General features: G+C 35.9%; 1 protein-coding gene across 1 annotated transcript; it reads right to left on the reverse strand.

The window, feature by feature from the left end:
* Positions 1-1,280: 1,280 nt before the first annotated feature.
* Positions 1,281-24,709, reverse strand: LOC129232587 (E3 ubiquitin-protein ligase listerin-like; the record flags this gene model as incomplete). Its single annotated transcript, XM_054866720.1, is given in 8 exon segments — positions 1,281-1,551; positions 2,244-2,581; positions 3,429-4,229; positions 4,634-7,033; positions 7,717-7,855; positions 12,471-12,655; positions 19,842-20,018; positions 24,535-24,709. Coding segments are annotated over 8 exon segments (4,410 nt in total), but the record flags the coding sequence as incomplete, so codon positions are not given.
* Positions 24,710-26,605: the final 1,896 nt, after the last annotated feature.

The raw sequence follows: 26,605 nt of genomic DNA on the forward strand, positions 1-26,605 counted from the left end.
GGGAACTTCGTCATTTCACGACATGAGATCGGGAAATACGTCACAATCGTTGAATCGGCATGTGTGACTTTGCGAGATAAATAAAAAAACTGGGATTTAATTAAAGCCAAATATATCAAAATAAATGTAAAGAATTGATAACATCATTTGGAATTCCCAACATTCCCCTTGTTCAAAAATTTTTTTTATGAATGATCAAATAGAAATACTTCATTGATGATTGCATTTTCGCCAAGTTATTGAGACATCAGAAACTTACTATTAGCAAAAAAAACAACATTTGTTTATAAAATTTACTAACTTATTTCAAGATTTTCCCAGAGGTGCACCTTGTACACTAAACTTCCAGTGATTTAAGGTGGGAAATCAGTGTAGGAGACAGAATTTTTTACTGTTTCTTGCGAGTTCTTTTAACAGAAAAAAAAGATAATCAGACTTTCTTTAAAACTTTGAGGATATTTTTATCATCTTTTGAAGTACACCGTGTCCTTTGTTATTTCCACCAGAATGAGTGGAGTTAGAAGCCGGTGCATTACCGAAGCCATCATTTTTTTGTCTGTAATGAAACGCTTTTTTCCTCTGTGAACAACCTATTTTCCTACAATATGAACCTGATTCTGATAAAAATAGTTGAAAATTGCACGTTTTTGAGGTGGTTGATTAAAATGTTATGTATTTCTTTCACATTTCTTGATTGAAAAAAAGATTTTTATTAATAATATCATCAAAGAGTTAGCTGTGGGCCATGTTTAGATTTTACAAGCTTTAATTTTAACCTTTTTACTGGTGTTTTAGAATTGGGAATGTTTTAATAAATTGTTTTATTTTACCTCGCTATTTTTTTATTCGGAGTGGGTCGAGAACTCTTTGAGCATTCTAGCTCAAAGAGTTGCACCAGTTGAAACAAAAAACTAGCACACCAGTTGAAAAAAAGTTGTTTCGAGAAAAAAAACGAGTTTCAAAAAGAATGCTGTGAAAGTTTTCGAACCTCCACAGGCACTGTAAGTGCTCGTAGCATCAGAACTGATCAGAATTTTTCACTCAAATTTTTGGCAACCTATTCTTGAATAGTTTTACTAACAATTTATGACATTAAAAAAAAAATGGATCTTTTTGTCCGCTGTAAACGTTTTTCCCCCCCCTTAAGGAAGATTTCAAATTCCCTAGAACATCAGAAAGATTAAAAAAATCCCCGAGACCCGAGAAGAATTCCCCGAGATTCGGGTAGATTTTCGATGTGGCTCGATGGAGCTCGGAGGAGAACCAAAATGGACGCCCACCTGGTAGTTGAGCACGGTGGTGAGCTGCATGAGCCACGTCCTCCACTCCTGCTGCGCCACGGCCACGTGGCCCCTGCGCTCGGCGGCCACCGGCGCCAGGGGGAAGTCAGGCGGCAGGCGCACGCACAGCTCGATGTCGCAGTCGTCCACCCGGTAGCTGGCGGACACCTCCCTCTGGCCCGGGCGGGCGCGCACCTCCATGCCCTCGAAGCGGGCCTCCGCCCCGGAGACCGGCCGCAGCTCCTCGACGATCAGGAGGCCGCTCAGGTACCTGGGGGGAGAGTTCTGGATTCACTCACACGTCCAGTCACGCGGATGCCTCGGTCGCCGAATCGACCGACTCCACTTTCTAATAAAAAAATCCTCATTTCTGCTTCAACAGTGCTCAATCGGCGCACAGCATGTGAATTTATATTATAGTTTTGGTCCAGTACATTTCTGACCACGAGACGGCAGAAGATGTGACACGAGGTCCTATTCACTCCTATGGATAACACCACCATAACTTTTCGTTCTGTGGAGTGAATCGACTCGGCAAGTGAGGCATCCGTATAAAAAACAGAAAGCGAGTTACTTCTCGCAACATCATTACAGAACAGACTAGACTCATACAAAAGGTTAAACAAAAGCAACGGCTGCACCAACAGTCAAAATCACGACGACGATCGGTCCATCAAAATGGAGCATCTCGCCCTCGACCGATCGGACGTCGGCCACGGTCGATGTCTCTTTAGTCACAAAAATTAATTATAAATTAATAAATATTTACCTTAATTACTAAGCTAAGACATATTTAGTGGATAAATTATAAAATAAACTTTTAATGAAATAATGCTCTACAGCACCATACTGCAAATCAGGGCGACTGTAAATGAACAATTTTGCTTTTATGAATTGCATTCGTCACGCTGCAACCCGTGAATTCGGCACACAACTCTTTTCGATTAAATAACCGACTAATACCTCCTGGTGAAGTCGGTCACGACGTCGGCCGATCGCTTGTCCAGGTTGTTGAACCAGGTCCGGACGCACGCCGGGGTCTTCCTCAGGGCGGTGGCGTACACCAGGCAGGCCAGAGCATGCAGCCGCCCGGGTGAGGGCGGCCCCTCGAACCGGCCGGGGGCGGAGTCCGCCAGGAACAGGGAGGAGAGGCAGCCGCCCTCCTCCACGCATGTCTCCGGGTCGTCGGGCAGGAGGCGGAACACGTCGGAGAAGAGGGCCGGGAGGAGCTTCCGCTCGGACAGGCACTCGATGCGGCCGGCCCGCAGCTGGGCCGGCGAGGACGACAGGAACTCGAATATCTGGAAGTAAAGTACGAGTGAATGTCTTCTCTCAGCTCTCCCGAGAAAAATGAAGTCGTTTACGTGGTGCACTTTAAAAGGACGAGAACCTCGGATAAAATAAAAATCATTTATGGGGAATCATGGTGCGAAATGATTGGCACGTTTTCAAAATGTTTTGTCAAACCAAGTGTCTGACTGCTTGTCGAGTGATGCCAAAATTAGCATTAATGAAACATGAAAAAGGAGAAAAAAAATCATCGCATCAAATGACTATATAAAGCAATTAAAATATGAAATAATCTGCTGAATAAATAAGAACAAATCATTAACTAACATGAAAGGCTCCATTGAGAGGCAAAACTAAAGCATGAGGATCAAATTGGCAGCAGCTTTCTGAGCAGGAGGAAATTATTTCGCCAATTTAGAATTTTCCAAATTATGATTATTCCCCCGATTTTTATTTATCTAAAAATCAAGCTTCTTCCTGAAACATCCCTAACGAACAGCCCAGAACACATGGTTAATCTAAAAGCATGGCTGAAACAACTGCCCAAATCGGTCAGATTGCTCAGTTGAAATCTTATGCTCTTGATCTCGACCAATCAGATGTCTGCTGATTTCACTTTACAGAGAATATTTTACCTACCTAATCCTGGAATCAAATTTTATATTACATTTAGACATACAATTAAATGATAAATACATAAATGAAATGCTTTATGAGAAAATACTCTATATTTTATTTCTATGGCATCTGGTCTCTTTAAATTTGGACATGACTGAAAATTAATCAATGATTTAGCTTTAATGAATTTCATTGGTCTCGCCACAGTTATGAATTTCACTGTAAGGATACTGTACCGACCTCCAACCAGGCGAGGAGGAAGCCGACCGCCAGCTGATACGCGTCGGTGAGCGGCACGAAGTCGCAGACGTCCCCGATCCGGAACTCCCGGAGCAGGCCGGTCACCAGTTCGCCGGAGAAGGTCACAAAGTCCAGCAGCCGGTTCAACTCCGGGGGGAACGTCCCCTCCTCGTCTTCGCCGATCACGGCCGTCGTGGCCAGGAGCGGGAGGAGCTTCATCGTCAGCGAGTGGGCGGCGAACTGGATGCGGGGGAGGGTAGAGGAGAGGGCGTCGACCAGGGGGCCCAACCGCCGCCCCTCGACCGCCCACCGGAAGATCCGCTCCCCCGGGACGATGCGCAGGGCCTGCTGCAGGGTGGCCATGACCCTGTCCACAGCACGAGGCAGGGGCGGATATCCGACTTTTTCGCCAGATAGTTGGAGGAACATCAGCACGAAGTTCTCGTAGAAGGAGCTGTCGAGGGTGGGCCTGTAGTCCCTCGGGAAGGGGGCGTAGGACTTCTCGGCGAATCGAGCCGCGTGCTCGAACAGGACCAGACCCAGACAGGCGACGCAGTACAGGTGCAGCAGGTCCCCCTCGGCCAGGTGGCGGGTTTCCACCAGCTGCTCCACCGCGTCGGCGAACACCCTCTCCAGGAGCCGCCAGCGTCCCTCATCTAAACCGCCGGTTTGACGGAGCACCGACCGTAGCACGGACGTCGATTGCAAGACGAAGAGGGGGAAGTTGCTTTCGGCATCCATGAGCGGAAGCACGGCAAATATGCTCCTGGCCACATCCTTTCCCAAATCAGAGTCCGATATCTGTCGGAAGAGAAGAGAGGACCGATCATGAATATAACTCTTACTCAATTAATCAATATTATTAGCAGAGTGCACATGAGTTATGAGAACGATTAAAGACATTAAGTTGAATATCAACAACATTTTAGTATCAAAGTAAAATGACCATAAAAAAAGACACATAAAATCAGAAAAAACCTAGGTAGCAACATTGCAGCAGGCCATTTACCTGGCTTCCAAAGTTAAGTTTATAGACCTGCCATTTTTTCATTAAAGGAACAAGGTCCTAACACAAACTGATAACGAGCGTTCGTTAAGGAACAACAGTAACTAAATAATAGAACAAGTACGCTCAAGATTAAACAACATTAAAACTTAACCCAATAATTCAATGAACATAATACTGGCAATCAATCTGTCAATACCTCAGAATCTTCTAGGATGCAACACAGGTCACCCAGGAGGTCGTGGCTCTCGTCAGACGCAGGGTCCACCGTTTTGAATTTGGCATGAGTGTCCTCCAGCACGGTCAACTTCGTCTCCGTGGGCAGGTGGTGCAAGAGCAGCTGCACCACCATTCTCCCGTGCACCGTGTTCAAGTCCCGAGCTCGACCGCACCACCGCGCCCCGTGCTCGATTCCGAGCAGCTCTCCGACCGCACCGCCGACGGCGAACCCGTGCCGCTCGAGCAGCTCCAAGGTCACGGACAAGGTCGCCGGCCAACCGCAACTGCGATTCGTCGCGCGAGCGAAGAGCAGTCTCACCAGATCCTCCAGCTGATCGGCCGGCAGGCGGGACAGGACGTGTTCGCAGCACTTGCACAGCTCTTCGGACTTGGAGGCGGCCAGGACGGCATTGGTCACGAAACCGTTTCCTGTGCAGAAACTGATGGACCACAGGACATGAGACACCTGGTCCAGGAGGAACCTGGAAAAAAACAACTCATTCTCCCTCGATTTCGTACATTTCCCGGCCAACAGATCGGCACAGACCTCGGAAACGGCGATCAAGCTCTTGATTCTATCCTCCGAAACCACTGCCTCTCCTTCACGCACTAGTTGCTGGAAGATTTTATTTTCTACATGAGAAGTCAAATTGCTGACAAACAGTCCCCGTCGAACCACGTCCCATTCCTCTTCCGAAAGCAACACCACTTCCAGGACTCTGTCTTCCAGGTCGAGATCCATCTCCTTTTCTAGCGAGCACGAGAGATTGCGTACGATCTCTGGCACGTGCGTTAAGAAATCTTCTCTGGAAGGATGCTGCACGAGTTCAGAGTGAATTTTACGTGCGATTTGCAGAATTAAACTTTCTCCCACGGCTAGCTTCCGATTCGAGATGGCCGCATCCCAGACGGCCCAGGCAGCTTTCCTGAAATCCGATCGTTTGCGCTTCCACCCCAAATCCAGGTACATGTAGAACAGGAGTGTCACGATATCATATCTGACCCCACCTGCCTGCCTAAGCTCTACGTTTCGCAGAAGAGTCTGCACGATTTCACCGACAGAAAAAAACACGACATCCGAATCCTTCGAGAAGTCGTTCTCCGGCAAGTTTCTGAATCCTTCTCTGATGATATGCAGGAGCTGCTGATCTCTCTCCCCTGAAGTGATAATTTTTCTCAGAACAGCATCAGTGAGGCACAAATTCAATATACTCTGCAGTTCTTTGACCAGATGCGAGTCGACTTTTCCGTTCGGAAAAGAAGACAGCTTGTCTTTCAAGGCATCCAGCAAGACGTCCATCCATTCCAGATTCTGGAGCCAAATTCGGAAAGGTTCCTTATCGAAGCACGTCCTGGCTCGATTTAAAATCTTTCCCAGAAACTTGACATCTTTTTTTCCACAGCAGCCATGCAAAACAGCCAACCCCTCATCTTCAGAAACAAGACGGCAGACCAGGAAAACGACATCCACGATACAGTCGACACTTTTTCCCGCTTTGGTCAACCATCTCAAGAATCCTTCCCGGAGAAATTCCGACGCATCCAATTTATTCACCAGAGTCAAAAGTTCTCGAAACACTTCCGTGCTCCGAGTCAACGTCATCAACTCCTTCAAGGTCTTCAACAGGTGGACATCGAAATCCTCGCACAGTTTTTCATACAAGAAGGCCAACATTTTCATCAAGCATCCACGAGAAGGAGAGCCTGCCTTCATCAGAGGGGAGGTCTTTGGGACGACAGCATCTTTAGAAATTGCATCAACCTCTGAGGCAACTTTTGAAACATTGTCCTCAGAGGAAACTTTTGAAACATTGTCTTCAGAGGAAACTTTTGAAACATTGTCTTCAGAGGAATCTTTTGAAACATTGTCCTCAGAGGAATCTTTTGAACTTGCTTCACCCTCTAAGGCAACTTTTGAAGCATTGTCCTCTGAAGCGACCTTTGAAACATGGTCCTCAGAGGAATCTTTTGAAATTGCATCACTCTCAGAAGCAACGCTTGAAACATGGTCTTTGGCTGAAATCTTTGACATTGCACCATCCTCTGACGCTTCTTTGGAAATTGCTTCATCCTCAGAGACGGCTTCTTCGAAACGCACAGATTGTTTCTCTGGTTTTGACTCTGGGTCAAAAAGCCCTCGGAAAAGGAGAATGAGCTGGCGAGAAGGGGGATCTGTTTTCTTCCTGGTGTAAAATTTTGTTGCAATTGCGTACAACTCTGTCCAAAGGGTGGTTGAGGCACTTGTAAATGCTTCGTGGCAAGGACCCTCGCTGACTCCTGCCATCTTGCACAAAAGAGTTCCCAGTTGCGGATACAGCTTAGAAGAGATGAAATGAGAACATTGCTCATCATAGATGGAAGATTCTATCAATGGCAAAACCTGAAAAATAAAAAATTGAAAATAATACGCAATTACTGACATCCTCACCAACCAAAAGTGATTTTTTTTTTTTTGAAGTGCTGTACAATGTTATACATCATTCACACCTGTTTGATTTAATTCTTAATTTGTTGCTTTCATGAAAACAAACAATAAAATTAAGAGGAACGTATTGAAAATGATTATAGTGTAACATATAATAAAATGCTCTCTCTCAGAGGGAAGGGGGGAACTATGGCTGAAAAGAATCAACGTTTAAGAAAAGAAAAAAACTCTTCAAATGCAAATTGTTTAATATTGAGAGACAACATTTGTAGTACTTCATTTTTTTTTTTCAAGTAATACAAAATGTTATCATTTCTACACATCATTTTCTTTGGCTGCAAGTAAACTGCTTTGACTAATTTAAGTAAATTTTAGTAATCTGAACAAAAAAGCTATTTTTAAAAAAAAATAAAAAGGTTAATGTAAATTTATGTTTAAAAGAAAAAAAAAAAACATGTATTGCTTGTGTCATTAATGGTTGATAATATTTTATGGTTTCTAAGAAAATAATAGCTATCAAATACATTTTAATTCGCAAAATATCAATTTTTTTCTTTTTTTCCAATCTCCCCGCCAAAAAACCCCAATTTTTTTATCGTCTTAAAATCTCCGAAAATTTTACGTCTCCACACGCATACCTGTTGCAACAGAACTTTTTCCATCAGGACCTCCCTCTCAGCGTTCAGGTTGAAGCAGAAGTAGACGAAGCACTCGAAGAAAGCTTGCAAAATGGCGTCGCATTCCATGCGCGAGTTTTTCACATTCTCCAGGAACAGGCTGAAAATACAAAGTCATAGGATTCAGGAGTCGGACCACAACTCGATCGGGAGGAAAAAGAAAGGACGAAACCACCAACGCTGAAAAGCCTTAATGGCAAAAATGAACAAATATTGTTTTTATTTTAATCAGAACCAGGGTTGTTTGGTTTAAACCACGTTGGTTTAAACCATGGTTTAAACCAATTGGTTTTTTTTTAAAAACCATGCGGGGGTTTTTTAAATGTTTTTTTTTAAAAAGCCAAAAAAAAAAAAAATCTATTTTACAGGTTTACATTGATTTCCTCACACATATTGAAAAATGTAAAATTCCATTTATGCTAAGTTCCTAGCTAAGTTGCAGAGATAAATACTAAAATTGCAAAGTTGCTTCTTCAAAATGTATTACAAGCTTTAATCGAAAAAAAATCTTAATATATTTTTTATTTCATATATGTGCCATAAAGCAGATTTCAGTCAACTTCCATCATTATGCTTAATTTGCATGATTAGTTAAGATTTACTAAGGATTGAATCTTTTATTGTAGATGCAATCCATTATATTGCTCACTCCTGTTGCAGGCGTGTGACATTTTTGCCCATTTATTTGCACATTCCTGGAATTTTAACTTTGACTTGTAAGGTAATCAACAGTCTAACTTAATTGTTTGCACCTAAAAATTAAGATTTGTTCTGCAGCTGAACACAAATAATATTTTTTGAATCAAATTTTAAAAAAATGTTTATACTTCATATTATGATACATAATAGTTCCTTATATTATAATGTAGGAAGATTAAAAGACAAATTTTTAAATTCCCAGAACAAAATGCAAATGTATGTGTAAAAATTGATTGAGAAATATATAAATCTTCACATATAAACTACACTCTCCATTGGTGTTTTTTTTTTTTTCTTGGATTCTGTGTGTTCAAAAGATTTTGATTGGCTATACACCTATGCTGCTTTATGACTATTGGGTGCAGATAATTCTTAGTTTTTTTTCCCCCTTTTGTTCATTGGAATTGGGATTTTGGTATTTGCTTTGCCTTAGCTAACCTGTGCAGTTTACAAAAGTTACTTACTCATATTGTTTTAAAAAGAATGTCTAATTCTGGTAGAAAAAAAGACCTAATCTGGCTTTCATTTGATGAAATCAAAAATGAAGCCAGTATTTCGTATTATAAAGGGTCTATATATACATGCATACTAATATGTTAATCCAGTCAAACATTTCAATCAATATTTCCCCGCAGAAAGCTATTTTAATTATTTAATTTAGTTACAAGATTTTGTTCTTATCTCTTTAATCAATCAAGAAATTAGGTATAATGTGACTACTGAATAACTGTTAATTACATGGAACCTTAATTACCTTCCGAAAATTAATTGTTTTTCTCGCAAATAGTATTTAAACCAAAAAAACCCAGTTTAAACCAAAAGAACCTGGTTTAAACCAAAAGAACCGTTTTGATTTTTTTTTTGAAAAAAACCCGGTTTTTTTACCAACCCTGATCAGAACATAACCAATTGGGAAAGATTGAGTAGCTTTCCCAGACATTGAACAGGCATCAGGTAATTCAACTTCAACAGCCTCCCAAAAATTAACTTATTAATTAATTTTAACTTATTAATATAATTAATTTTAACTTATTAATATAATTAATTTTAACTTATTAATATAATTAATTTTAACTTATTAATATAATTAAATTTAACTTATTAATATTAACCAAATATTAATAATGGTTAATTCCGTTGGGCTTTTCGGCGCTTGATACACTAAACTGAGCCTGGGATCGTGAAATAGCATGTTCTACAGTTGAACGTCGTATGCTTTGGGGAATGCTATGAATAAGTCATACTATGTCACGATTTACTGCATTTAAGATCGGGAAAAGTTTGAGGATTATCATGATTCAGGACATATTTCAATTGCTTCCAAAGCTAAAAGTCGCATGGATCGAGGTTTGATGATTGGGAAGTAATGTATTTCATTAATAATGTCCCCTGGTGGCGAAACTTTTAGTTATTTTTGTGAGCATTAAGTGCAGTGGAATTAGACTGACTACACCGCTAGTAGAAGTGAACCTGCAAAACACGTCCACAGCCTGAAGTTGAAGAAAATGAAAAACACGAGGAGCATTTTTCCTCAAGGAAAATCTGTATTTATTATCTTCAGAGATTGCTTAAGTTGTAGAACAACATCTTCATTAATATTTAAAAAACATTTTGAAAAATAAACATGTATTAGCCACTATGATACAACGAAACATTCAGTTTACGAACATGCTGGTTCCAAGGAATATAAGGCATTACCGTAACACACAAAATAGGCCTAAAAGCGTTTTATAACTTTAAAATTGACATCACGTCGTATTACGCCCTGCCAGGAGTAAAGATCACTGGAAGACATCACGAAATCACGATAAATTACTACGTTCAACACATTACGGCTATGAGAGGTGAGAGAGAGAGCGAAAAAGATCGCTCAAAGTATTTAAAGTCTTCACATGGCTTTCAAATTAAGAATATGCAAAACACAAGATGTGTTGCCGATGCAAGAAAGTTAAAGATGTGTTGCCAATCAAAAAGTAACTCAATTAAAAAAAAAAACTCGAGGTTATGAGATACAATGATGTATAAGATACAATGATGATTCTGCATGATGCAAAAACGTATTTTTAATGATTCTCTTTTTTTTTTTCAAATTAAGTGATTCTTTCACTTAAGTTTAAATTAAAAATCTAACAATTTTTTTATTCGCTGAAACAGATTCCTGTCCCTCCCGTCACGTAGTAAATAAAATTTCCAAAATTTCTAAGCAATAGTCTGGCCTCTGGACCACTTTGAGTAGGGTTGTTTAATTATGCACAGGGTTTGAAAATATCATGATATTTTCGAACCCTGATGTTGATATATATCCGATATTTTCAATCAACGCAAACTGAAGTCTTCAAAATAGTAAATACATCCTCAAATCATTCTATTTTCTTACATTGTTATGACAATATGTAGACTTAAAATTAAGATTTCTTTCATTATTTATATCTAATATTTCATTGAACATTTTTATCCATTTTACTGGTGTTAATTTAACATTAGCTGCTCTACTCATTTTCCTTCTGTTGGCTACTTTTACACAGTTACATGCTTCAGAAATAAAAAATATGCATTGCTCAGTGCACAGTCATACGACATTTTCTTTTTTTCTGACCAATGCTTAATATTCAATGAGGCACGTTTAATATCAATTAAAACTGTTACATTACTAATAATTTTATGAATATAAAACAAAAAAGGAATATTATTTTACTTTGTTGCATCAATGAAGCATTACTATATCATAAAAATATAGTACACAACATTTTGGTTATTTTTAATATTAAATGAACAATATTAATGTGTTCATATAACAGGGTTCATACTCTATTTGGATGAAAAAAATCCATAACTTTTCCAAGACTTTTTCATGATTTCATAAAATATTTCATGGCCTTGTTACGTGAAGAGAATAGTACTGCATATTTTTTAATGTTCTGCAATGGGTATTAACAAAAGTATGTGAATGCCAATACCTTATCAAAGCATTTACTTGTGACTAAAAAAACATCAGCGCATAGTACAGAAACTAATAACTATTCTTATTTATCTTTTTAATTTCAGTAATGCAAAAATATACTGAATGCAATATATAGATGTTTCAATTAATAAATATTTAATAAACAGAGCACAATAGTAATAAATGGGGCAGAATATTAATAAATGGGACGAAGGTTGAATGAGTCATTACAAAGTTTTCAAAAATAAATTTACTTCATAAAAATATTGCCTTTTGGTGTCAACAGTGCATCTAATAATCGATGTAACTTGACAGTATTTTTATTCATTAAAAGTAAAGCCTTGTTTTTCAGTAAATTCATTTTTTTAAGCATTAGAATTCCCTATTTCTTTGCTCTATATCGCCAGACTAAATGTTTATTTTATAAAGCCTTCAACAAATTATAAGATTAACTCTGACAAGTTTAATAATGATTTTTTATGAGTGGTTGAGACGAACTCGGATGCAATTGAATTATACTTTTTGAGTGGGTGTGGCAAAATCTAGAACGTGCAAGTCCAGTTCTAAAAAAATATAAAGTATAAGAAACCCTGAAAATAATTGTGAATTCCAAATGAGTAATGTCCCAGCAGTAAAATCTCATTGCAAAAAAAGGTAGGGGGCTGTTACAGAAGCGGATGCAATAGGATTACAAAACTCAAGATTTGTTTTTGGGATGGTTCCGTTTTCCAGTGTAAATAGCTTTTACATGCAATACTGTTAAATCACTGAAGATTTCTAATATTCCTTTAGCTTCTGTTACTTTCTACTGCCCAAGACATTTTTCCACGACTTGAAATAAACTTCCATGACATTTAATGAAAATATTAATTTTCCATGACTTTCCAAGATTTCCATGACACGTACAAACCCCGATATAATTTTTATATTGAAAATAGCGTAGTTGAAAAAATAACTATCGAAAATATCAAAATGTCATGATATTTTCAAAACAAATATCGGATATATATCGTGATATATATCGGCGAACCCTGATTATGCATAAAATTGGAATGCAGACCTATCAACAACTCACCTCTTGAGGAGTATGTCGAGGAACTTGAGCTGGAAGTGTGAGCTCTGGAGTAGGTCCCTGGGGAACTTGCTGAGCATGGGGAGGAGGCAGGGGTAGAGGGCGCCGGCGTTGCCCCTCCCCCCCTCACGCAGGAAGCACCACAGCTGGGGCAGGATGGAATGCTCAAAGTCCTTCTGCTCACACACCTGACGGAAACACAGACCGAATCCATTTTTTTTTTTTTTTTGGAACGATTTTATAGATTACTGGCATTCCGGCATTGCTCGGGTAATGGATTTAGCTGGGGATAACATCGCTCGGTGCACCTAGTTTCGAAAATTCCCCATAATAATTATTACCTACAACTTTTTCTAAATTGGGGAGGATCCCGGGGCCCCTGGACTCTTTATGTATATGTCCTTGTCCTTAACCGATCTTTAACTGTTACTAACGATCCTTTTAAAGTATTGCTTATCTTTGCAAACACAGAACATCCACATTTTATTGTTATACCTATGTTTAAGCGAGAACTTCTTTGTATACAATATTTTTAGTTTTTTTTTTTTTTCTGGTGCTAAAATTATTAAACTGCTTGACTTTGGAGCAAGCTACATAACATTGGCCGTGTGAAAAAAAAGTCTTCTCTCAAATCAGTCCCTGCTACTTTTAATGTCTGTCCTTGTGACTTATTAATGGTTATTGCAAAGCAAACTTTAACAGGAAACTGCACTCTTCTAACTTCAAAAGGATAGTCCACCTGTGATGATGTTCTTAAAAACTTCGTTTCCAGTTTTGAAAGAATGAAAGCAAAAGACGGAAACATTATGATTTGACTTGAGAAAAGCCTCGAAGAATCACGTGAGAAACAAAAACAATATCAAATTTAAAGTTCGCTATCGACCAAAAGTTGAGATGAAGTACTGAATAATGATTTGAATGGAGGAAAGCCTTCAAAAATAAGGGATTTGAATTTCAATGACAGGTTTTAATTTCACAGAAATGAAGGGGTTTTAATTAATTTCTCCCGAACCAATTGAGATTTCGAAAAATCCTTTCTTAGTGGTTACTTTCGTAATCATGCAGACATGTCTGCCAAATTTCAAGTCTGAAGCTTCAGTGGTTTCGGCTGTGCGTTGATATATATATATATATATATATGTAAAATAATAATAAAAGTGAAAAATATTGAAAAGACCACACCAAGAGCCCATAGATGCGCAACGCAGCAAAACTAAAAAGCCAAGTAAATATAAAAATAAGCAAACAGAATTACAAATATTAAACAAATTATAAATAACAAATGATGATAAAAAGGAAAAATGCAAACAGCTATTAAGTAGGAATAGAAAAAGAGTGAATCCAGAGCTCATCAGCCGTGGAGGATTCATTAATTATGGTCAAAAGACCAAAATTTTAACTATAAACTAGAAGAGAATGCTTAAGCTCCAGTACATGTAATATAGAGTAACAATGGGCAAACGCCACCCATTTGCTAAGCTAAAAACAATCAACTAGAGCTCAAACCTAAAACTAAAAGCAGGGGGTTTCGCCTCGACAGCAAAACTATTTATCATAGTTCATTAACGCTCAAAAAGACCAATTTTAATCATAATAGCTTTAATTTTCTTGGATATCAACATACAAATTGACTCAAATTGTTCCACTACAATCTATGATAAAAGACGTGAATTCAATTTCACAGGTAACAGTTTACAAGATTTCTCCTCCTGCCTAAGTAAAAAGGTTTTTATTGGCATTATTGTTTCGCAAGCTATCAGAATTAAAAGAATTTGCAACACCATTTCTGCATTTAAGCAAGAAATTTCAGTACTCAAAAACTCACTTTTTCATAATAACTTCCCTAAAAATCTAGTTGAAAACATCTGCTTAAGTATAGCCTTCGATGAACATTTCGCTTCTTTTGAAACTGTTTAACTGTGTAAATGTATGATACAATCGTGACAAAACCTTTTTTTTTTATGAATCACCGTAGTGGATAAGTTTTACACGTGCAAAATACATGGTTTTTATATTTTTAATGTTTTGTTGACGAATGGATAGGCTTTTTTATCAGGCTGAACAACGGACTGGATATGTTTACTTGGATTTCAAGGTAAGACAATTTTGTTATTGGCAGGTACTGTCCCGTGGAAGGCTAATTATCGGAACTTGTTTTCCTCATTAGTCGAGGCGAAACCCCCTGCTTTTAGTTTTAGGTTTGAGCTCTAGTTGATTGTTTTTAGCTTAGCAAGTGGTGCGTTTGCCCATTGTTACTCTATATTACATGTACTGGAGCTTAAGCATTCTCTTCTAGTTTATAGTTAAAATTTTGGTCTTTTGACCATAATTAATGAATCCTCCACGGCTGATGAGCTCTGGATTCACTCTTTTTCTATTCCTACTTAATAGCTGTTTGCATTTTTCCTTTTTATCATCATTTGTTATTTATAATTTGTTTAATATTTGTAATTCTGTTTGCTTAATTTTATATATATATGTATATATATATATGTTATCTCAGGACATTGATTTTTATATATTAAGACTATTATTCCGGCATTGCTCGGGTAATGGAATTAGCAGGGGTTAACATTGCTCGGTGCACGTAGTTACGAAAATCCCCCATAATAATCTTATTACCTATATTTTTTCTAATTTTGAGAGGGTCCCGGGGTCCCTGGACTCTTTATGTATATGTCCTTGTCCTTAACCGATCCTTAACTGTCATCGACGATCCTTTTAAAGTATTGATTTTCTTTACCCGAGCAATGCCGGGTACGAGAATGCTAGTATATATATATATCTCGGGACGTTGGTTTTTATCATTTACGTTTATGATGTGAAATAAAACTTAAATGCTTTGTGTATTTTATCTGTGATGATGTTCCAAAAAACTTTGTTTCCAGTTTTGAAAAAGTGAAAGCTACAAACATCATTATTTGATTTGAGAAAAGCCTCGAAGAATCACGTGAGAAACAAAAAAATATCAAATTTAAAATTCGCTATCGACCGAAAGTTGAGATGAAGTACTGAATAATGATTTGAATGGAGGAAAGCCTTCGATTTGAATTTCAATGGCAAATTTTAATTTTGCAGAAATTAACTGGTTTTAATTAATTTCTCCCGAACTAATTGAGATTTTCGAAAAATCCTTTCTTAGTGGTTACTTTCGTAATCATGCGGACATGTCTGCCAAATTTCAAGTCTGAAGCTTCAGCGGTTTCGGCTGTGCGTTGATATATATATATATATATATATATATATATATATATATATATATATATATATATATATATATATATATATATATATGTATATATATATATGTTATCTCAGGACATTGATTTTTATATATTAAGACTAGTATTCCGGCATTGCTCGGGTAATGAATTTAGCAGGGGATCACATCGCTCGGTGCACCTAGTTACGAAAATCCCCCATAATAATCTTATTCCCTATATTTTTTCTAATTTTGAGAGGGTCCCGGGGCCCCTGGACTCTTTATATATATGTCCTTGTCCTTAACCGATCCTTAACTGTCATCGACGATCCTTTTAAAGTATTGATTTTCTTTACCCGAGCAATGCCGTGTACCGGAATGCTAGTATACATATGTTATCTCGGGACGTTGGTTTTTATCATTTACGTTTACGATGTGAAATAAAACTTAAATGCTTTATGTATTTTATCTGTGATGATGTTCTAGAAAACTCCGTTTCCAGTTTTGAAAAAGTGAAAGCTACAAACATCATTATTTGACTTGAGAAAAGCCTCGAAGAATCACGTGAGAAACAAAAAAATATCAAATTTAAAATTCGCTATCGACCAAAAGTTGAGATGAAGTACTGAATAATGATTTGAATGGAGGAAAGCCTTCAAAAATAAGGGATTTAAATTTCAATCACAGGTTTTAATTTTGCAGAAATTAAGGGGTTTTAATTAATTTCTCCCGAACTAATTGATATTTCGAAAAATCCTTTCTCGGTGGATGCTTTCGTAATCATGTGGACATGCCTACCGAATTTCAAGTATGAGGTATCAGTGGTATTGGCTGTGCGTTGATATATATATGTTATCTCAGGACAATGATTTTTATGTGTATAGATTTCATACATTATAATTTATTCATAGCTGTTAACATTGAATCTGAAAACTGGAGAGACTTTTGTATGAATAGATTTAGCAACAAAAAATTTTAATGTAAAAGTGGTTTTGAAAAGTAAGGATTTCATAAATTTGGCTCATACAGGATCCAATATTCAAAGTTTGGAAATCAGGTTGGACACGATATTCAGAAATTTGGGATATTATATTATTATTGTTTTTCGAAGTTTAAAAACAACGACTTTTAAGGTAAAAACAGTTTGAAAACAAGCATAAATTTATTTTCTCTTATAAGTCCAGGGGCAGATAATATAAGACGAGGGTCATGGGGTTCGAGCCCCCCTCCAAAAAAAAAAAAAACATCGACAATTTTATCCAGTCACATTGTGTTCCAATAGTTTGTGAATAAAATGCAAGTGATTGAAGTCTGACTGAAATTCACAAATGATTTCCAATTAATTATATTTTAAAGGAAATATTTGAAATACTATTTCTCTCTATTGCAAATGAAATGACTGAAAAATGTTTCTGCCCTATTAGATGCCTTATTCTGTTCCGATTCTGTGTTTTTATTCATACCCTAGCAGTTTTGTAAAATTTTTTCGTATCCAAAACCCTACAGCCTCCCCCCTCCCCCTAAATGGTAGTTTGTATCTGCGCCTGTATTAGTGATAATAAACATTCCTTTCAGTAGATAATAATTTAGGAACTTAAGAAAAAAAAGGACAAAAATGTCGTAGTGCCATTTTTTCGGAAATAAAAATTTTCACAGATGGAAAATGCAATAAAGATGTCTCGAAGATGATCGGACATATACAATTTTCATACTTGTGCATGAAAAAGTTTCATTTCTGCGATCGTGACCATTTTGAACTGTTTTGATCCCCCCCCCTGACAGTCTTAAGATCGAAAAAAAAAATTTGGGGGAGGGATGGGGGGGGGGGTTATGTTTTGAAAAAAATACCGGAGAAGTTTTCTGTATTAAAATGCTCAAAGCTCACACACCTGATAGATGGAAACAGAAAATGGGGGGGGGGGGGTGACAAGTTCAAGAGATTCCCAAGTGACAAGAGCTAATATTTGTTAGAAATTTAACAAATATTAAAAGTACTGGAAAATAGATGTTGCCATAAAAGTATGATATGTGAATGACGTAACTGTTGATGTAAGAGTATGAGGTAATGGAGAATAAGTAACGAAGTAATTGCCTGTGTGGCGTATTGTGTACTATTTTATGTGTTTGTGTTCCGTCAAGTGTTATAATAAATGTGTTTGTGCAAAGATGCCAGCCTCCCTCATTCTTCAACCCCAAAAGTAAAGTGTCGAGTTAAAGGATTTACTATATTAAATTTAAAAAAGAAACCCTGAACCTCTGGGCCAACTCATTAAGATGAATCTCACAAGTCAGAACAAATACAAAATTTAAATGCATTTAATTTTTTTTCTCCAGAAAATTGGAAAATAAGGAAAAGAAAAGAAAGCCACAACTACTAAGTTTTGAAAGTTGCAAAATGAGAACCAAGTTTAAAATGAAAAGCCTCGTTTTGTACTAAAATCAGTTGCGAGTATTTCAAATTGTTAACAAATAGAAAGTGGCAACAGATTAACATTTTGAAAGATCACGTTTTGATAGCCCCACTTTCCCCCATGGTGGGGTAAAGTGGGGTTAGTTCAGAAATCAGGAAAGATTTAAATAAAAATGCGTAAATATTTGAAAAAGAAATATATTTTGGTTACATTTGTATGTACAAATGCACAAAATATTGATCAAAATATTAACCAATTATTTGCTTTAAAAAATAATGCCAACAGTTATCAACCTTTTTTTTTTTTTTCCTTTCTTTCTTTTTTAGCCATTCTTTCCATTCTTAACTACAATAAGAAATTTATTATTTTTTAAAATTGTGAAAGAAATTGACTTTTTAAAGTTAAAAGTACTTTTTAAGATTAGAAAAAATGAGAAAAACTTTTGTTTTGCCATTTTTATAACAAAATATAACACAGGGTTCGAAAATATCATGATATTTTCCAAAATATCAAAAATATCCAATATTTTGATATATATCCAATATTTTCAATTAGCCCAAACTAAAGTCTTCAAATTAGTAAATTTATCTTCAAATCAATCTTTATTTTCTTATATTACAACAACAATATGTAGACTTAAATTTACGGTTTCTATCATTAATTATATGAAATAATTATATCAATTTTAATGGATTTAATTTAGCATTAGCTTTTTTACTATTTTTTCTTCTTTTACAGTTATATGATTCATCAGAAATAAATAATATGCATTAGTCCGTATAGTCCTAAGACATTTACTTTTTTTGTGAGCAATGTTTAATATTTAATTGGGCACTTTTAATAAGAATTAAAATTACCACATTATTAATAATTTTATGAAAATAAAATACAAGTAAAAAAGGAATATTATATTATTTTGTTATATTAATGTTGTATTATACATCGTAAAAATACAGTACATCACTTCTTGGTTATTTTCAATAATAAATGAACAAGATTACTGTGATTAATATACTTTTTATATTGAAAATATCGTAGTTGAAAAAATAAATATCGAAAATATCAAAATATCATGATATTTTCAAAATAAATATCGGATATCATTCATCCCTTTCTATAGAGATCTATTTTCTAAATAATACATGTTCAGTGTGTACTAAAATTAGAGCTTTTGCCTGTTAATACCAATTTTAGAAAAAAGTTGATTAACAGCGTAACATTAAGAACTGATGAAATCCTAAGAACTCAGTTTTGAACTTCCTTTGAAAAAAGACCTTCGGATTTTATTTTTCGAAATTGGACTCGATGTTTTTACACTATCTAGGGGTATTCTTTTCCTGATTTTTTTCCCCTCAAACTGGAGTCTATAATACAAATTCAGATCATCTTTGAATTTAAAGGAAAGAGTGAGTGCACTCGCCCAGCTCTCCCCCCTGCTTTCTCCCAGAAAATTTTCAAAAATTGAAGTTTTAAAACTGAAATTTTAAACCTCATTTGGTGAAGTTCGGGTAATCTCACCCAGAATGTTTTGAAATTCAAATCTTAAGGTTGAGGCTGATGATGAAAAAAGTGTGGGGGTGGTCGCCCTCCCCCCTTCCCCCCGAGTAACCGCCACTGCAAGCGAGGCATCAAACATAGCCCCACTTTACCTCAAGGGCCCACTTCCCCACCAGACACTAAGTAAATAGGCACATAAAAGAGGCAGTGTTTACGTGAGAGTCAATTTTTATTTCGGCACAAATTTTTCTACGACAAACTCACCCCAAAGTGGCACAGGACATGCAGTGCCGCTTCCCAGGCGGCACCCACGGCACCGACGTCCTTCTCCGCCAGGCAGCCCACCAGGACAGAGGATGACCTCCCCCTGGTGGCCTCCAGGAAGACCTCCACTTTCAGGGCACACAGGGAGCTCAGCAGGGAGTACCAGGCACAGCGCACCTGGGAAACAAACAGGAGCAAAAATTACCGCATTACCCCGCATCATCCGGCATGCCGCGAAATTCGGGGGTCACCGGATTTTCAATGACACTTGCCCCGTCCTTTCCGGCATGCCGTTAAATTCGAGGTCGGGGGGAAAAAATTAATACAGTCGGCTCTCTGTTTAACGACTTTCAAGGGACCACAAAAAATTGTCCTTAAGTAGAAAACGTCCTTAAATAGAATGCTTTTAACACTACAGTGGACCATCTTTGATTTTAAAGGAAAGAGTGAGTGCACTCGGAGATTTCCCCCCCCGGAAAATTTTCAAAATTGAAGTTTCAAAACTGAAATTTTAAACATTATTTGGTGATCTGGGACAGTGAAAAGCCGTCGTTAAACGGAGAAAGTTCTTAAATAGAGCGTCGTTAAACAGAGAGCCGACTGTACTAGGAAAAATACATGTTCAGCTTAAAAATGAATATAAGCTCTACAGATATCTTATTAGTATTAATTAAGTTTCATTTTGTAAAAATATTTACTGGCAATGTCATTTGTTATTTTAACAAGAAAAATTGTTTACTAACGAATAATTTTACGAAAATTAAATTAAAACTAAGGAAGCAAACATTTAAGCAGTAAGTGACCGCCCCTAAACCAGTGCTAAAGAATTTATCATAGCTGTACAATAAATAAAAATTAAACTTACCTCCCTAAAAGGAACCTTTATTTTAAAAAATATGAACAAATCACAGTAATGATGATTGTTTCTGAATGGATTACTTTACTGGCATATAACTAAATCCATTAACAATGACCGACCATAAATAACAAGTACATATTGTATGCAATACACATTTTTAGAAAGAAGGATACTTTCGGGATTTATTCAATTTTTTCCTCACAGTAGTTTGCTTTCTGATTGGAACTGAACGGGGAAATTAACTTTTGTTTTGTTGCAAAAAAATCCTCAAATTTTCCGGCATGCCGGTAAATTCGAAATTTCCGGCATGCCGGTCGACCTCGCTTTTTTCCGGCATGCCAGATAATACGGGGTAATACGGTAATTGCACCTAAATATAAAATTCAAAAAACATTTTTGGTAATAATAACATTTAAATAATATTTTTCCTGATAACAATACTTTAAAATTTCAATTAGGGTCAGTTGGAATAAAATTGGAACAGAATTTCAATGTTTAAACTTTAAATCCTTCCCCATTTTTTCGATGATTGAAGACATAAAATTTTGTGCACTATGTCTTTCGAGAAAGCATCTGGAAATGAAAAATACGACGGTCTGTTGGAAAAAGAGTCCACGCTTCTTCCAACGTCCTGAAATTGATTACAGATGAATGTAAATAAGTAACTAAATAATGTTTCTAATAAAATCCATTTTGAATCCAAACCCCAAAAAATTAGCCAAAATCCTTGTATTGTGTGATATTAGGCACATCTTTCTGAATTTTGAGAAAGATTGCGACATTTTTCTCCCTTCTTAATCTCAATGAAAGTATCCTTTGCTGATAGGCAATAGGAAAAAAAAAAACAAGGCAGAAATAGTTTACAACTTTTTTTGTTATATGATCAACAATATTAATAAATCACATTCATACTTAAAAACAGCTTTGAATTTTTACCCAACATGTTTAATACACTAATGATAAGATAAGAAGGAGTAAAGCAGATGCTAAAAGATAGCTGCACAATCACAGAAAAAATACTAATATTAGACGTGAAAATAATCGTGAACATCGGAAAAATGAACGATAAATACTATGTTTCCAACAAGTAATCATCGAAAGCTAACAAATTTAACATTTTAAGTGTAAAAAAAAATTCATTTTGAAAAGAAGAAACTTTGGAAATTGGGGTCCATCAGTTTTTTTTCTTTTCATATATTAATATTAAATATAATATATATATCAAATATTTAATATATATTAAATATATATATATATATATATATATATATATATATATATATATATATATATATATATATATATATATATATATATATATTGTATTTAACTAAAAGTTTATATTTATTCAATTTAATTTGAAATTAGTTGCTTCAATCATAATTATTGTTACACATAAAACAGTCATTTCCTTGGAAAGTGAAAAAAAAATCCCAGGTCCAACGAATATATTTTGATACTTTTTGTAAAAAAAAAACATTTGGAAATGATCAATTTTTTCTTAGCTTTCCTTTTTCTATTTTTTATTGGTCGACAGAAGAAATAACAAAAATATTGAAATGAATTAAACTAGCATGAAGATAAAAGCAGAAATTGTCAGGAATCATCTTACGAGACTCCATGCTCATTCATCGTGGCTATCTTATGTTTGTTAACATGAAATTAAAAACAGGATTCAACAGCGTTTAGTATTCACATTATCAGCCATGAAATAAGCAGAATGAGCAGATTTGGTCCCCATTGACTGGGGGGGGGGGTGTAATCTTTTAATGGGATTTTTTTTAGACGTTAAATTCTAATTTTTTTAAAAAAGAGAAGAAACAATGAGCTAACTAGCCCCAGCCAACCCGACCATGTTTATCGACGAAATAGTATATTTGATTAGTTTGTATATAAAAGGACAGGAAAACGCATGAAAGTAGGGGAATGGCAAACATTTTCAATCAATCATTTGCAATTGCAACTACTGTCTGACCATCGATTACATGGAAAGGCTAATATCCGGTTCATAGGTGGAAATGGACGTAGTTTATAGGGGTGTTAATTGGTTCGTTTCAGAGGTGCACTTTTGCCTCTCTATTATTTAGCCTTAGTTCCGTAAAAATGAAAATTGGCTCACGGCAACATTTTTTAAATCTAAAGTATATTCGATCTATATTCTCATGACAAAAACTAATTGATTTATTCAGTCACAACAAAGTTTTGAGCTTACCATTTTGCTTTTACGTTCCCGAACGAAATGAAAATATTTTCTTTTCTTTTTGTTGTTTCCATGGTAACTATTTTTGCTTCCCCTTATTTTATTTCTGAAAATGCAATCAATGAATAAGGCACTAGCGACATTATAACAAGCGTGCATCGAAATCCCATCGTTATTTTCCCTTCTCCCCTGCTAGAGTCATTCAGATGGAATCGTCTTTACTTGGCAGATTGCCAGATTACATACAATCCGCGGTCAAACAGTAATGCTTCAAATGGCTGGTGTTTCAACACCAAACACTAGATGAACACTAAGATCTGTGTAAGCCTTTATTACAAAAATGAAGTAAACTAACGGAATACTTTCTCGAGGCCGCAGTATTAGTTAAGATAATGACAGAACTGTGGTCGCCGAGAAGGGAGCTTCTAAAACCACTTTATTATCATTTCTGCCGCTGGAATTCAAATCGGGTTTCTCTTTTCGAATGAGCACGCCTCGATTTTTGTTCAAAAAATAACCTTACTAGAAACGCATTTTTAACCTTAGGTAAAAATTATGTGCTTAAAGTGTGACACACATAGCACTTTATGTGTTATGCGTGAGGGTCAAAATAACACTTCATAAAGCTAGTAGCTACCGATGATACAGACACAAAAAACCTTTCAGTTCCCTTTTTTGTTAATTTTTAATTAAGTTTAAATACTTTAGTTAAACATATGTTTTTTTTAATAGTGAAAATACCAATGAACATAAAATCAAACATACAATATTACTTCCGTACAAAGTAGTATACGTTGGCAACAAAATCTCAATGTTTTAAAATTTAAGAAAACATTTTAAGCTTTGCATCCAAAATTTTTCTCCCCGGGTACAAAAGCTTCGACTTTACGATTATTTGTCGCAGAGAAAAATCTTGTTTTTATAAGTGTGTTTGTATTTACACCATAGAGGTAAGTAAAAAGTGATTTCCTTCCCAGGAAGAATACATTCAGTTCAGAGTTTTTTCCATCTAGCGGAACAAAGCTTACATAAAATGATGAAATAATAAATTTTATATACCTGATATCATACAACTCTAGCTAATAATTATTTTACAATAAATCCACTTTTGCAATTTCAGGCCATTCCACTAAAAAAAGGTTCCATTTTTTCCTGCTCGTAACAGCAGAGCTCATGAAAAAAATTGCAATTTTATGGGGTAACAAGTAAAACATTTTGTTTAAAAAAAAGACATATTTTGTGATTTTTCAAACAACAAACTGTTGTTCACTACCCCTTTCAAAGTATTAATTTCGGTACTTTTCGATACATTTTATGACCTGTTTTTTCTCATGCACATACATAATTAGTATTAAAAATAAGTAAAAATGTTATTCTTAAAAAAGTCTCGTATAACACGCTTTTTGATACTACAAGCAACGAATTAACCGTGTTATACAAATGACCCCTGTACATAAGCTGTCAAGTGGAAAACAAAATTTCGGGTTTTCTCTGGAACGGCTCTTTTCTGACAGCATTTTTTGAGAAGTGCCTCCCTGTGACCAATTTTTTTTCTTTTAAATGTCTTTTTTGAACTGCAAAAAACTCTGACCCCGACAAATCCCCAAAAATGGGGGGCATCATCCAAGCCCTACCTGAGCTTCCTTGTGCTTCATGTAGCTCCAGAACTTGGCTTCGGAGACTATCTTCTCGAAATCCCCCCGAAGGCTGCCGATGTCTTGGGGGTTCACCATTGAAAACAGCAGCTTGATGGCCAAAAGGGTGGACGAGAGGACAAACACCTGTTTGCCGTGAGCTTCTTCTGGACTGCTCACGCTGAAAGAGATCGAGCGAAAAGACGGAAGTTAGTTCCGGTGCTTCGGCTGAAGTTGGTCAATAATACAATACAGTCGAACCTCCATATATCGAACTTACACATATCGAAATTTTCCATACATCGAAATCCCTGCAAATTTCTATGTTCATTTCATAGAAAAATTGTTTCTATATATCGAAAAAATCTCTATATATCGAAATCCCTGCAAACTTCTATGTTCATTACATAGAAAAATTGTTTCTATGTATCGAAAAAATCTCTATATATCGAAATCCCTGCAAACTTCTATGTTCATTACATAGAAAAATTGTTTCTATGTATCGAAAAAATCTCTATATATCGAAATCCCTGCAAACTTCTATGTTCATTACATAGAAAAATTGTTTCTATGTATCGAAAAAATCTCTATATATCGAAATCCCTGCAAACTTCTATGTTCATTACATAGAAAAATTGTTTCTATGTATCGAAAAAATCTCTATATATCGAAATCCCTGCAAACTTCTATGTTCATTACATAGAAAAATTGTTTCTATGTATCGAAAAAATCTCTATATATCGAAATCCCTGCAAACTTCTATGTTCATTACATAGAAAAATTGTTTCTATATATCGAAAAAATCTCTATATATCGAAATCCCAGCAAACTTCTATGTTCATTACATAGAAAAATTGTTTCTATGTATCGAAAAAATCTCTATATATCGAAATCCCTGCAAACTTCTATGTTCATTACATAGAAAAATTGTTTCTATGTATCGAAAAAATCTCTATATATCGAAATCCCTGCAAACTTCTATGTTCATTACATAGAAAAATTGTTTCTATGTATCGAAAAAATCTCTATATATCGAAATCCCTGCAAACTTCTATGTTCATTACATAGAAAAATTGTTTCTATGTATCGAAAAAATCTCTATATATCGAAATCCCTGCAAACTTCTATGTTCATTACATAGAAAAATTGTTTCTATATATCGAAAAAATCTCTATATATCGAAATCCCAGCAAACTTCTATGTTCATTACATAGAAAAATTGTTTCTATATATTGAAATTTTTTTCAAAACATTCGTAGATTTTTTTTTTACTTTAACTGTTTGTCTCATGAAAAATAAAGGTTAGGGGAGAAAATTACGTTCACACTAAAGGTTGCTACGAAACTCATAAGGAATCTGGGTTTGAGGGGTGGGTAGATGGGTCGTTGTTCCATTCTGTAGTTCTTCAATTCCCTCAAGTTTATTTCAAATCTTAGTTGTAATCAGTAACACTGTAAAATCAGTTTCAAGTTATCCCTCTTCTCTGTTCATTTTCATTCCTAGTCTTTTTAGCTTCAGTAAAAATCATTCAAGTTAAGTAGATTGATTTTTCACCCTTCTCTCAATTACATTGTAAAAACAACCCCCCCCCCCTCCCCCTATGTAGCGGATCAAGTTGAATTGCCGAAGAATGAAGACGTATGAAGGCGCAAAAATGTAATTTCTATTAATTTTTTAATTATTAATTTTCACTTAATCCGATGCTCGTATCAATTAGAAATGGGATTTCATACACGAAAATTAGCTTTAATTTTAATGTTTTAGGAGATTTTTATGATAAAATAAGATTGTTTCCATACATCGAAATTTCTGTATATCGAATTTTTTTTCCGGCAGTTTGCTACTTCGATGTATGGAGGTCCGACTGTAATTGGGCCCAGCAAGGCTGGCCCCAGTCAGTTTATAAGCCCCCCAATGAAGAGGAATGGCCCTCTTAAAGCCATCTATCCTCTTGTATATTGCAGCAGTGTTGCCAGATTGGGGGAAATTTCCCCATTTTGGGGAAATCCCATGCTCTCTGGGGAAATTTTGGGGAAATTGGTTTTGAGGGAAATTCTTTGGGGAAAAGAAA

Source organism: Uloborus diversus, unplaced genomic scaffold (genome assembly GCF_026930045.1).
Source record: "Uloborus diversus isolate 005 unplaced genomic scaffold, Udiv.v.3.1 scaffold_13, whole genome shotgun sequence".
In the NCBI taxonomy this organism is placed as follows: Eukaryota; Metazoa; Arthropoda; class Arachnida; order Araneae; family Uloboridae; genus Uloborus; species Uloborus diversus.